Source organism: Tamandua tetradactyla, chromosome 6 (genome assembly GCF_023851605.1).
Source record: "Tamandua tetradactyla isolate mTamTet1 chromosome 6, mTamTet1.pri, whole genome shotgun sequence".
NCBI classification, from domain to species: domain Eukaryota; kingdom Metazoa; phylum Chordata; class Mammalia; order Pilosa; family Myrmecophagidae; genus Tamandua; species Tamandua tetradactyla.
This window is the reverse complement of record NC_135332.1, coordinates 118,966,459-118,980,616: the sequence shown is the minus strand read 5'-3', so window position 1 is coordinate 118,980,616 and position 14,158 is coordinate 118,966,459. Positions and strand designations below refer to the sequence as shown.

The 14,158-nt window shown below is 39.1% G+C and overlaps 1 protein-coding gene across 1 annotated transcript in view; it reads right to left on the bottom strand.

Annotated features, from left to right (window-relative positions):
* CRISPLD1 (cysteine rich secretory protein LCCL domain containing 1) overlaps positions 1-13,718 on the bottom strand; it is a 44,771-nt gene extending 31,053 nt beyond the window's left edge. The window contains exons 1-2 of the mRNA XM_077167030.1: positions 13,333-13,718; positions 12,000-12,319 (exon numbers count right to left, since the gene is read on the bottom strand). Coding sequence (XP_077023145.1) covers positions 12,000-12,257 — 258 coding nt within the window. The 5' untranslated portion in view covers positions 12,258-12,319; positions 13,333-13,718. The remainder of the gene's footprint in view (positions 1-11,999; positions 12,320-13,332) is intronic.
* Positions 13,719-14,158: the final 440 nt, after the last annotated feature.

Sequence of the window (14,158 nt, the reverse complement as noted above, 5' to 3'; positions counted from 1 at the left end):
ATCTTGCACCTGTCTTATATTTATTAGAATCTAGTAGATATTTCCCTCCCCAGGACTGTTCTGCCCCTCCTCTTCTCCCCAAACTTTATCCTTTCACCGAAGTCCAGTTTGCATTCTCTCTCTCCTCTCAGAAGTCATCCAAGTACAGCACTCCAAGTATCTCACCCTTCTTGGTAATTTACCACTTAGGTTATATTCTAGGTGTGTGCCCATTGCTTTGGGTCTTAATTCTGAATCTAGATTTTTAAAAGACTGCATCTCATATTTTTGTGTTTTTCATGGCACTTCATGAAAAACGCACTGTATAATAGGTCACCAATGTACTCATCGATTAATTGGTTTCTGGTCTCACAGCTGGCCTGGGAGCTGACAACTCAGGGGTCTGTGTTCCCTGCCTCAAACATGCACACATGATATCAACTCAGGTGGGTGTTCAACAAGTACCTTTGCTAAACAAAAGATAAACCCTTGAAAAGCTGGACTTGGATTCTTTTATAAATGTCACAGCTTTTCAGTGACTTAGTCATAAATTCAAGGCTATGATGTCTTCATTATTTTTATTTTCACTTAAGAGTAGATCATAATTTTAATCCTCAACATTTAAAGAAATCCTTTAGTAACTGAAAAAGCACTATCTCATCCTTTTCACAAGTGTTGATTATGGATATTGGGCCATTTTATAAGGATAAACATCTGCTATTTTAATTATAGGACGGTACAGTTAGATGGATGTAGGAGTTATCTAAAAAGCAAGCCTAGAAAAATCCACAATGGAAAGGTAAATCCTCATAATAAAGCATTCAATAGTATCTACTAAAGCATTTGTTTCTATTTTATATTTAAATATCAAATCATGGCAACAGATTTTGTAAAGTAAATAAAAGATTAATGACTTTCATTATTTTTACCTGGAAATGGCTTTCTAGTTTCCAAAAATAAAAAAGCACAAATTAGTAAAAGGAAAAGTTTATGGATACATAGAAACTGAAATCTACAATTTATTAACATAACTTCAATTTAAGCCAAAGACCAATATAAAAAACATCCAAATGCATATATTTGCATAAAAATTCTATAGTATGTTGCTCATTGTTCCTATATTAAGAATTTGGCTCTAAGTTTTCACTAATAATTCCTGTTTCAGGAATGATAAATCAGAAAGAACTATGTAAACCATTTGGTTTGTTTTCTTTGGCTGCTAGGAAGCTCAAAGCTAGTTTAATAACCAAAACATTCTTGATCAGATTTTTCAGGTATTTCTCAAGAATATGCCTTCAGCCTTGTCCTCAACAATTTAAGTATTACTAAGATGATGATAAAGAAAATACGGTCTTTGAAAGTCCTTATTTGAAAATCCGAGAAAAGAATGTTGTGCTAAACATTCGACCATTCTTGGCCCCTTGCTATTGTGTTCTATATCCAGAAGGTTGAACTCTACATACTGTTACCTCAGGCTCTCTTTCCCTCTGGCTTCCAGTTTGATTTGACCAATGGAAGACATGGAGAGAAGTGAGAGGGTTGGAACTGAATTTAAGTATGTACTGCCCGCTCATTCATCCCTGCTGGGTTCTCTCTGCCACACCTTCATGTTGACTGAGCCCTTTCATACAGCTACTTCCAGGTCCAGCCCTCACAGACTCAGATACCCGAGCTTGGGTTCCCCACCATCCCCTGTTGCTCATTTTTATGCTGTCTACTACAACCCTGCAGAGAGACCCATCATTAAACTCCTGTAATTGTAGCATTTGTTCCCTGCTGAGACTCTAATAAAAAGCTCTAACTCACAGATTTGTATTAGCAAATTGCCTAACATTACCTGGCACATATTAATCTTAATAAATGTTTCCTTCTTCCCCAGTTCCTCTACAAATCTGTTTAATTTTTGTGATTAACAGACTCTTTTTTTTTTCTTTTGGGCATTTGGAACATTGCTGATACTTATGTGATGAAGGAAGAAATTAAAACCCAAGATTTCGAGTGATTGCAAAACAAGATAATCACGGCCACCTAAAGTTTCAATAACAGTAATCTTCTTAGACTCCAAATTTAATACAGCATTAAGTTAAAAGCAAAGTTTAGGGTAAGTTATTCCTAGCTTTGCTTTGAATCTATTGACAATTAACTCTCTAACTTAAGACCTTTTTAGTGTTCAATTTTCCATGACATATCCAATGGAGCCTCCAATCACTCTTGAGGTTCACGTGACACCAATATACAGAAAAAATGGGTAAACACAAAATTATGGAACACAGTCATAACTGTTTCCCCTATAAAAGTCAAATTAATACTACCTGAGTTGCCTCAAATGAAATGCTTCTTTATTAGTATGTGGAGAAGCAAAATGAAAGGTGAGTGTATGAATAGCTTCTTACTCTACAGCCATCCTGCTAGTGCTGCCGAAGTCTATGCTGATTCACACTTGATAGAACAAGACCCTCCGCATCATTGGGAAAATAAATCCTTAAACATTTCAACACCGACTCCCACATCCTCCCTTCTAGGCAACCGTGCCCAGATTTTCATATCAGAACCTGTCTGAAAAGGTTCCATTCAGTCATTCAGGCACTCCATGTCTATAACCTCTTCTGAATTCTTTAGGATTTATATTGAGTTTATAATAAATGAACATGTACTTCTTACCATGTGGTGAGTTACATATTGAAAATAGTTCTGCAACAAGAGCATTAGTATTCTGACCTTGTATTTCCTGCAAGATGCCAACCCACCTTCCAAGAGCATCTGGCCAGTCCCCCTCCATGAGAGGATGTCAGCAACCCAGCACAACTCATGAAAGTCACTGTAATGACAATTACAGGTGGATAAATACTAATTTATAAATACTAATTTATCCACCTGCCACGCTCATTAAAGAATGATTTTACCCTAACCTAAAAGTTGCTGTACTTAAAAACACAGAATTAAGTAAAACCTAAGCAAAATGCTTCACTGAAAAGAACGCTCTTGCAATTTCCTGAATAATAACATTTTCTTGTCAAAATAGAATTAATGAGGTCCTTTTTTCATTCTGCCCATGTTGAATTTGTTGAAAATCTAGTCTTCTCAATTTTTCATTCATTTATTCAATTTTCTTTTCCTTTCAACTAGCATGAATTGAATTTACGGCATTTGTAAGCCACTCAGCTGGGGGATGTACTAAAACACAATCCCTGTCCCTGAAGGAATTTAATTTAAGACAAGAGAGTAAGAGACAGACAAGCATAAATTAACAGAGGCAGAGACTTGGGACTAGGAGGAGGAGAAGGAGGAGGAGAAGGAGGAGGAAAAGGAGGAGGAGGAGGGGGACATCTAATTCAGTATGGGAGAAAAAGAAGTAATGCTTCAGGTGATTCTTGAAGGAAGAGCAGAAATTCATTAGAGAGAAAACAAGGAGGTCATAGGGCATTCCAGCATCTGCAGAGGAGAGCAGGTTTGGCAAGATTCATTCAGAAAACTCAAGGCATATGGATACTGGCATGCATGTCCAAGTGAAATAGCACTGCACTTTATTTGTGCAGTTTGTACTCATGTTATTCATACCACTCTTGATTTAGGAAATCTCTCAGCCTTTTATTTCCAAACAGGAGTTTTGTTGTTCTTATTCCATCTTCATTAAAAGCCACCCCTCCCCCAATAGTTTTTTTTTTTTTTTTATCATTTTGATTTCCCTTCTCTGTACAATATCTGATCTTGGTATAGTTTATCAGTCATTTATTCAGCATATCAGAAATGGGTTTGCCATGCCATGCACAAGTATAAGACAGAGATTTATGTTTTACTGCCAGCACTTTTACTATGGATATCCATTGTTTTGGTGATCACTTTCTATTGTTTGAATTATAATAACACACAAGGGAGAGTCTATAAATAATAACTTTTCTGTTCATTCCTGTACCTTATTTAATAGCTCATCATCCTATTCAGTTGTTCCCCAACCATTCCCCTCTTCATACTTGCCCACTTTGAAATACTACTTCCTCCATTCTCACTCATTTGATCTTTAAAGTTTATCCTGTCATTGACTGCACTTGCGTTTTGGGATTTCATTTTCCACACTACCCCTCCACCAAGTTAGACAGATTTAAACAAGAGTGGAGAATCTTATTGCTCAATCTTTTATATCTTTTGGTTTCTAAATCCCTCTTTAAAAAGGAGCTTCTGTTTTCAGTTATCAGTGTTATAGTTACTTCCTTACAGAAAAAGGAACAGTGAGTGTAATAGCTGAGGAGGGGAAAAAGAAAGAATCTGAATTCTAGGGTCAACTTTTCATGTCTCACTTTAGATCTTGTTTCCCACAGGGAGCCTAAAGCCTTCTGTTCAAAGTGGAGGTCCCAGAATAGCAGCTGCCACCTCACCAGGGAGCTTTTTAGGAATGCACAACTCGGGGGTCTACCCTGGACCTTCTGAGTCAGAATCGTATTTTAACAAAACCCCCATGGGATTCATGTGCGCATCAAAATTTGAAAGGGCCCAGACTAAATAAAGCACCCCTCCTATTTCTACTCTGAAAGTCACACCTAGCAGGTCTTGCATGAAAAACACTTGCGATCCTTAATTTTCTGCTGATTTTTTCAAAATATATCTTTCAATTAAAAACTTAAAATATAGAGAATATATTACCATCTATATGGATTGATTGCGTCCATATTCATATTTTGTCCATAAGATTAATGAACTGCAATATAGAAAACTGTGGTCTTTTCTGCAATATTTTGTTACTAGTTGACTTTATTACTGATTCTATTAGCAAGCAAAAAAAATTAGTGACAATGATAATATAATAGTAGTAGTAGTAAAGTTCACCAGATTATAGTTTCAGGTTCTTATACTTGGCCAGTTTTATGACCCAGTAATCAAATTCATATTTTTGGAGTGAGAGTTCCATAATTTAATTTTTAGAGTTCTTATTCAACCAACAGTATTTACCCCATTCGGTTTGAAATTTGAACCACAAACACATTATTTTATCTGTAATTCTTCTGTTATCTAATGTGTGAATATTGTAAAAAATTGAACATCTTCAAACATAGTTTCCTCATTTCCAGAAGTTGCTCTATGCATACTATCTACAAAAATTACTCTTATCAAGGTCACCAATGACCTGCATGTTAGAAAAGTCAGCTTGACTTTCCTTCATCTTAGCAGCTCAGCAGTATTGAAAAGAGTTGACTTCTCCCTTGTTGAATCATCTTCTCCTGGCTTCTGGGACATCAATCTATTGTCTTTTCCTCCAACAGCACTAACCACTTAGGCTAGTTGAAAATATTTGGTTAGAAAATAGTGAAGACTGCAGATACTACCCGGCACACAGTCGATGATATATGTTTGATGAAGAAATGAATGAATAAGGATGCTAATTTCTCCCATTCCATTCTCTCTGGAGCCACTCCAATCAGGCTTTTACCACCGTGACTACACTAAAACTGTTTAATCAGATCACCAGTGGCCTCCATGTTGTTAAATTCAGTGGTTTCCTCTCAGTCCTTATTTTACTTGACCTTTATAAGCATTTGACGGTTCTTATTCTTTTGCCTTGAAAAACTTTCTTCACTTGGTTTCCCAATTCTCTTTGCTGATCCCTCCACACCTTCTCCTTCTCTACACTTTAAAGTACTTCAAGGGCTCACTCGTTGAACATCTTTTCTCTATTTATTCATATTCCCTTGGTGATTTCATATTTCTTCATGGCTTTAAATACCATTTAAATGCTGATTAGTCAAATATTATATCCCAGTTTGGACCTCGTGTATCTAATTGTTATATGTCTAACTGCATCACTGAAAAATTCCTTTTGGATATCTAAACTACATCTCAAATAAATATGTCCAAAATTAAGCTCTAGCTTTTCCTATCAAAAGGTGATCTACCCACATTCTTTCACATCTTAGGAAATAACTTCAATATCTGCAGTATCTCAGGCAAAAATCTTGGAGCCACAATCCATGGTCAAAATGTAATGATACTTCCAAAATGAAATGAAATCACAATGATATGCCCCATAACAGTGCATCTGGTGATCACTGGACAGGAACTGGACCAGTGTCCTTTCATGTTCTTCATGCTAAAATTCTTACCTTCTGTTGGTTATGGAGGAAGTGAGGGAGTAAAATGGGCTTGGGAAGGGAGGGCAGAACAGGAGGAAAAAGAGCAGGAATAGAGATTGGGTTCCCACACCCTCTAATGAGTGCCAAGCATTCCAGATGATCTCTGGAATCTCTGCAAGCATTCTGGAAGTCCTTGTGAATTAAAGGACCCAGAATCTTCCCCATTAATATTTAAACAAGCATGGATAACTATGCCTTTAGTCACAAAACTGCAGCCAATGGCTGAATGGATTTAAATCTTGCAGCAAATGCAGAAAATTCCAGCCTGCTGACTGCCTGGCTGGCCAAGACAATTTCATTAACCTTGCAACAAGGCTTCCTTGAGTTTTTCAAGATTCATGTTATGGTTACAAAGGGATTTTGGTATATATTCACACTTCTGCCACTTCTCACCACCTTCCCTATTATCATTCCAGTCCTAACTGCCAACAGTAGTTGTTCAGATTATTGTAGGAGGCTTGGCTCCCTGCTTCCACCCTTGCCCCATCTCCTACAACCTAAAGTATATTTTCAACAAAACCAGAGTGCTCCTGATTAAATGCAAGTAAGATCATGCTCTGTTCAAATGTCTCAAATGCCTTCACATAACTAACCCAAAAGTGAGAGTCTTGACAGTGCCCTGTATCTTCAGCCCACTCCACCAATTAAACCTATGACCTCATTTCCTACAGCCATACCCCACACTCACTCTGCTCCAGCCACGTGAGCCCCTTGCAGAATCTAGAGGTTCAGGACATTCGCTCCAACTCCATGCAAGGAAGAATGGTGGTTGTGTTTATGGCTGGGCCCTGGCAGTTCCTGGCATATAGTAAATCCCAAGCTCTGTTGAATGAAGGAATGAATAGAAATAATTTCAAAGTGGTATGGCATTTTTCTGGCTCTAGATGTTTCGTTCTCCTATTGAGATTACTTCTCTTCTCCCGACTTTCCAATGTCCTAGATATATTCCTTACATTTAAGGAGGACGCTTTAATGTTCCAGAACTCCAGGGTAAATTATTAAGTTCAGCAGAACTGATCTGTAATGCCCCATTTTTCCTGTAGGAATTGCCATCTACAGTGCAATTTCCAAAAACAAAAATATATTAATTTTTAAGTTTCAATTTCTTAAAAAAAATTAGTATCTTTCCAAATTTAGGATTTTATAAAATTTAAAATTCTGTAGACCAAGATACTTAACAAAGCATAGTTTTTTTGTAACTAAACAAGATTATTAAAAGAAAATCAAATAAGCCATTTTACATATTTATTCTTCTTACTGTTTAAACTCCAGAACAATTGAATATCTTTCCTATTAGATCAGCAACTCTATATTACAGGATAATTTTTAGCATCCCATGAATATATTCAAAAGATAGAAAAACTATCCTGAACTACTTGAAGTATTTATTTCTTCCGTTCGAGTGTTTCTAATTTTCCATGCCAAAATCCCTTGTATTGGTGATATGCTACCTCCCGCAACACCTATTATTTTTATTCCTCTTTCTTACTGGTCTTCTGTATTTATTTCATACAATCTTATCTCTTCATCCAGCCATCCCCTCATTCAGCACATATTTATTGAGCATTTAATAATATTCAACCAACAAATATCTATTGAGCACCTTTTCTATGTCCCAGGCACTAGGACATAAAGACTAATAAAGTATGATTCTTACCCTTCCAGGAAAGCAGTCTTAGGGTGGAAAATAGACATGTAAATACTTAATTGTAACTAAATTTAATACTACAAATAGGCTCAAATAAAACACTTTAGAAGCACAGGAGTGGGGCAGGGAATGGGTACATGAAAGACACCTTTATAGAGACGACAATGTTTGAGCTTCATCTTGAGAGATGAGTAAGAGTCTGTCAGGAGATAGGAAGCAGAGATATTCCAGGTACAGAGGAAAGTGACTGAGCAAAGAGGCACACAGACACAAGGAGATGCCACAATATTTTAAGAACAACACGAATTCACTGTAAACAGAGTTTCAAATATGCACAAGGGAGTTAAGAGACCAGGGGCAGATGGGCACTAGATGTGCCATCATTTATAAGCTCATCAGGGTGAGCTTTAAGTCATTAGCAGCAGGAAGTCAACAGATGTTTTGTACAGTTGAGTAACCACTGCAGATTTGTTTGGGGGGGGCGGGGAGCAACTTTAGTAACAGCAAAGAGGGTGGACAAAAGCAGAAATAAAGAACAGATTGGTCCAGTTCCTGGGTGGCAGGCTGTTGTACAAATATAGGTGTGAAATAATGAGCCCTGAAAGTAAGGATGAAATGCAGGAGATGGATTCAAAAGACATTCTGAAATGGAACCTGCAGAATTTGGCAAATTTGTGTTTGTATGTGTATGTTAATACATAAATGGATAGAGGGAAGGACTTAAGAATTTTTTTTTCTAGCTTAGAGAGGACATTGATGCATTAACTGATAAAGAACGTGGGAAGAAGCAGATGAGGGTGGAGGAAAAGGTAAGTCAATTAGCTTTCTTTTCAGACATTTTAAGCATGAACTGACTGGAGAAATATTACATGGGAGATGAAAATGGGCAGTAGGAAATATGAAAATGAAGCTCTACAGAGAATGTTATTGGAAGGAGACACAGACTTTGGAGCTATCACTCTATGGATGATATCGAAGTCGAAAGAGCAAATAAGGTCCCAAAGTAAGGGAAAAGTCCCCAAAGTAAAAAGATGGGGAAAAAAATTTAAGGAACAAACAGAAACAAGGACATGGTTATGAAATACCAGAAACATAAAAGAACCAAGTGACAGGTTCTTAAAATCCTTGGAAGGAAAGGCTTAAAATTAAAGTGAGTGTTTCTACCAGTCTCGTCCAATTACAATCTGTGAGGTTTATGTACTACACCAATTTTGCCAATAAGACCAAAGCCCAGAAGCGTTGCTGACCATCAGAGTTCATATCCTGACAGCAGCAGAGATAAAATGTGAACTTGCTGCTTTCTAAGACCAAAGCCAATATTTTTTCCTCTAAAATCCATTGCTCCTTCAACAACAGCTTCATTTGACAGTCTACGTGATCCAGCTTCTCAATTTACCCTAAATCAAAATGCAATCTCCAGGCCACGGTGGCTCAGCAGGTAAGAATGCTTGCCTGCCAAGCCCGAGGATCCAGGTTCGATTCCCGGTGCCTGCCCATGTTAAAAAAAAAAATGCAATCTCTCTCCTTAGAATTACTGATTTCCCATAAGTAATAACACTTTTCTCCCCTTACTAACTCTGCCACAGGTTTTGTGTTTTTATCAACCTAATTTGCTTCTAGCTCTCAACAACCAGCTTGCCAATCAAGTCCTGCAGCCCAGCATTTATCTGTCCCACTTCCTCTAACTGAATGCCCCTCTGCACTCTTTTCTACAGTTCATGGTTCTGAGCCTTTCAGAAACAACTTATATTTCATCTTCTCTAAGAACTCCCATTGATTAATTTTCACAATTAGAAATATTCTATTATTTTGTGCTCCCTGGCATTATTTATAGACATGAGCAAAGAATTATGAATCCTTGATTACCTGAAAATTTTCAGATGTGGCTGCTCTTTCCCTTCCATCAGCCTATACGATCTTTAAGGGAAGACATGGCTTTCTAGAATTGATTTTTAACCCTATTCCTTAGATGAAGAAAGAGTAAGGGTAGGGATGTAATAGTAATAAATGCAGATGTGGCTTGGTTGCCATATGTTCAAGGGCAAAGAGTAGACTAAAATGAGCACCAAACGTAAAATAAGGTAGTCAGTTATGCAAACTTTTAACATTATGATATATAGAGTATAAGTGGTCAAAAGTAGCAGCATTTATCACAAGGCATTGCAGAATTTATAGGAAACAGCTTTTACCCAGTTTTAAACTTTGTTTTCTCAGAATAAATGTACTTTGAATAACTATTTGAATAAATTGTGCTTTTACAAGGTTGATCAATATCTGTACTTATAATTGTATAATAAATAAATGAACAGTATTTCAAATAAAATAGAACTACCATTCTTTCAGACATTCCCTTCATTGTGTATTCTAGAAAACATATTCCAGTACTACAGTCAGGCAGTGAACTCCTCTGCAGTCCAGTTAACGTCCAAGACATAGTTTCAGTGCTCATAGTCTCTAAGGGCAACACAACATAAACCCTGGCTGGTTTCTGCATCTACATTTCAAGGATAGAATGAAACCAGTGAAACTAAAATGTAACTCATATAAACACCCCAGACCAGACATCATACAATAGGCAGTTATTTTCTTTGGAAGTCAGACATGAAAATGAATAACAGAACTGTTTTCATTATTTCCATATTACTTAAAACACACACATATTCTCAGATTTCTTTTTTGTGGATTTGAACTCCCAAGTTATTCCTCATTTTAAATTAAAAGCAACTGAATACTTATACGCATGGAATAAGCATACAGAGCACCAGCTGGAAAGATTTCATAATTGGCTCTTTCTGTTTGAGGCTCACAAAGGAGAAGCTTATAGAATTTTGCACTTTAGAAAATGACTCTCTAAAATACACACAAAGCAGAAACGTCAGCCATTGCAGATGTGATATACACCACACAGAATTTTCAAAGGGCTACCGACTTCCTTAGATATTCCACTTAAACAATATGAGGAGACAAAATTAATTATATGCCATAATAACATTTACTGAGACCTTAAAGAGTGCCTGTAAATGAGCTAAAACTTTACATAGGTCATCTCATTTAGTCCTCACAGCAACCCTTTGAGGTAAGGGCACATGTCAGAGATGAAGAAAGTGAAGTAGACAGAAATTAGTAAATAGCCCAAAGTCAGACGGTTAGAGCCTGGTCTCTACCAGGATTTAAACCCAGACAATCTGATTGCTGGGGCCCAACACTTGGACACTGATGAGATCTCTTGACTTCTTTCTACCTTCTTTAAGAAAAAAAATTTTCTGGGAAAAGTTATAATAATACAATGCCATATTTTGTAATGGGTAATATCAACTCTAAAACTTCTAAGCTTCATGATGGTTACCCCCAAATGGAGATTACCCACCACAATAAATGCCAAAAAAAAAAGAAAAGCAAGAATACATTAAAATTAACCACACCATGCAATGTATGCAAAGAAGAAATGTTTTTCCAATGTTCATTAAATAAGATTTGCTTTCACCAATGACTATTATTCCAAGGGCATTCCTAATTCATGCAAGTAATATAATGGATTCTTGAAAATTTTTCTAAATTTCAAGAATATTAATTAGTATATTGGTGGATTATATGCTAATGATCTTAAAGAAGTCAAATTGTTTCCCAAACTTGCTAATGTACACTAAGAATAAATGCAAAGCTATTATAAAGAGGAACTACATATTTTTATTTGAGATCCTTTGCCCAGGCTTATTTTCCTACTTTGAAGGTCCCAAATAATAAATTCACTTAAAAAGTCATTGCTGAAGCATTTCTTAACAGTAAGCAACCACAAAAATGTACTCTTTACTATATATCAATTACATATTTGTAAGAAACAAAGGTCTCAGAAACATAGATATCAGTAACCCAAAAAGCTTCCTCAAATCATTAGTCCTCAAATTTTGCAGACCCACCACTTATGGCAAGGTTCTATCTGTTAGGAATTAGGAAGTAATTGTCCCACCGAGTCACTTAAAATCAAATGCATCAGATGTTCACCATTTCCAGTACAGCAACTTTCCAGTAGGATCAGAATTTAGGGCACTTACCAGGAAAACTGCACCTACACATATCTAATTCTACTCTGAAATTCAAGGAGCTCCTAAAAATGAGAGGAACACTAACAAATCCTTTCATTAAAGACAAACAGTTAAAGATTAAAGAGGCGCATTGAGGGCATTTAACTGTGGTGGTTGAAGGAATCAGTAAATATTCTTTGTACCATTCCACTTGAAAAATGGCCTTACCATGTACTCCATATTAGAAGCTGTTGGATACACCTGACTTCGTAATTTATTATGAAGGTCCAAGATACTCTGCATGTCATTGTCGGTGATGGCCCTTTTCCCTCTTTGCTTGGCTGTCCACCACTCACCATCCTCATCCATGTACTTCTCCAAAAGTTTTTCCAGGGAAGTGGCATTAGGAACCACCATGGCTGGGATTGCTCTGGCCATGAACAGCACAGTGGTTATTCTGAGCCACTCTGGCACAGTACACTTCATAATGAACCACCTCAGGATTTCCCCAGGATAATCTCCAAGTCAGGTTCTTCCACTCCTTTTGGCTACAAAGACATGCAATGTGATTAAGATGAAAATACCAGCAGATATTACTTTTCTAATAACAAAAGTCAAACAATACATAGAAAGGGAGTGTGCACACGTGATCTGTTGCCTCTTTGAAACCAGCAAATTTTTGAATCAACTCATCTCCAAACCCACTGTTTCTTCCTGAGGGTTTTTCACAATGCATCCTTTCCACAAAATGGCTCACTTATATTTTTGCAAGATAGTATACATGAGGCTAAAATAAATGGCAGAAGCAGCCCAGAAGAGTCAAAGCCTGAAAATAATTTCGGAATTACAAGGGCTTAAATGGCTATATACTATACACAGCCTGCAAAGGGCGTTATCTACCTAAAGTGCTTTATAACAATGTAGAGGCTCATGTTTCTATTGTTTTAAGGTATCCTTTCATTCCAGTGTCCCATCTCTAGTTGGCGGGAACCACGACATTCTGAAAGTGAAGATGAACATTTTCAAGTACAAAATGCTATTCAGGGCAGGCAGAGCGCTCCCCTGCCACGCCGGAGACCCGGGTTCGATTCCCGGTGCGTGCCCATGCAATTGCGAAAAAAAAAAAAAAGCTATTCATACATAGGTCCTTAGGCACATCTGGAGGGCCCAGTAAACTAACGCGAATGAATAGTTCGGATTTCTAGTGACCTCTCTCTGCTCTCACCCAAGAGCAGCTCAAGAACTCATTTCATGGCAAATTTGTTTCTACCTGTGGTCCGCACCCGAGAAAGCCAGCAGTTCACCAGCAACTTCAGAGCTTTCCCTCTCCCATCCACCGCAGGGGCACCCTGTTCACTTAACCCACATGGAAAGCTTGCGACTACAAGCTCCCGCAAATTTCCATCGCCGCTGCTTTCCAAGTAGCCCACCACCCTTTGTGCCAGATGAGTCTCTCCCAGCTGGCTTTTTTTTTTTTTTTGAAAATAGGGTTTAAAAAGGAAAAGGCCGATGAAAGGTGGGAGCTTTACCACTCGGCGATGGGTTTCAGAAACGCTCTTACCTCTCCAGGGTGAAGTTCGCTGTGAGCGCCGGGCGGAAAGAGACGGCCTGCCTCGCGCAGCCGCCTCACACCCCTGCAACCAGGGGAGCCGGGCTCGGGAAGGACCCGGGCGACGCGCGTCCTCGGGCGAAGAGGGCGCTGACTGCAGGGGGACTAGCCTCTGTCTCCGCGGCTCCTTTCAGACAAGACGGATGCGGCAGGCAAAGCGCTCCAAAGTTAGCCCCTGGAGTTGGAGCGGAAGGCTAGCTGCCTAGTTAGCTTGCCCGGGTGGGCGCCGGAGCGTCTCTAAGCATTATCAGCCCGAGCCAGGGGCAGGGAGTCCGGCGGTGCTCGGAGCGGAGAGACCCGCGGCGACCTCGGCTTCTGCTGGGCGCAGCTGGGTGCAGGAAAACGCTCCCGCGGCGCCTCGCGCGAACCGGCATTTATTGCGGTCCCCGCGCGCGTGCGTGACGTGTGCGCACCCCCGCCTCGCCGACCCCCACCTCTGGCCGGATCCCCCGCGGTGGAGCTGCGAGCAGCCGGCCCTCCTGCTCCCGGGGCCCAGCCCTGCCAGGACGCGGGGCCTTTGTGGGCGTGCTTTGGGTTGCAGAGATGGGGGCGTGGAAGGCCTGGACCCTGTGGGAGGTGTATGCAAGGAGGGTCCCTCACTCCCCGTCCACTGCTTTCAAAGATCCTGGCTCCTTCCTGAGGAGACGCTAAAATGACTCTAACAACCTTTGCAGAAAGGAGCTGCCCCAGAGAGCATGGGATGAGAGTGGAAGTGGGTTAATGCCTTCGGTCTTAGAAACACAGAGGTGGAATTAGAGGGTGGTATGGGCGAGAAAGG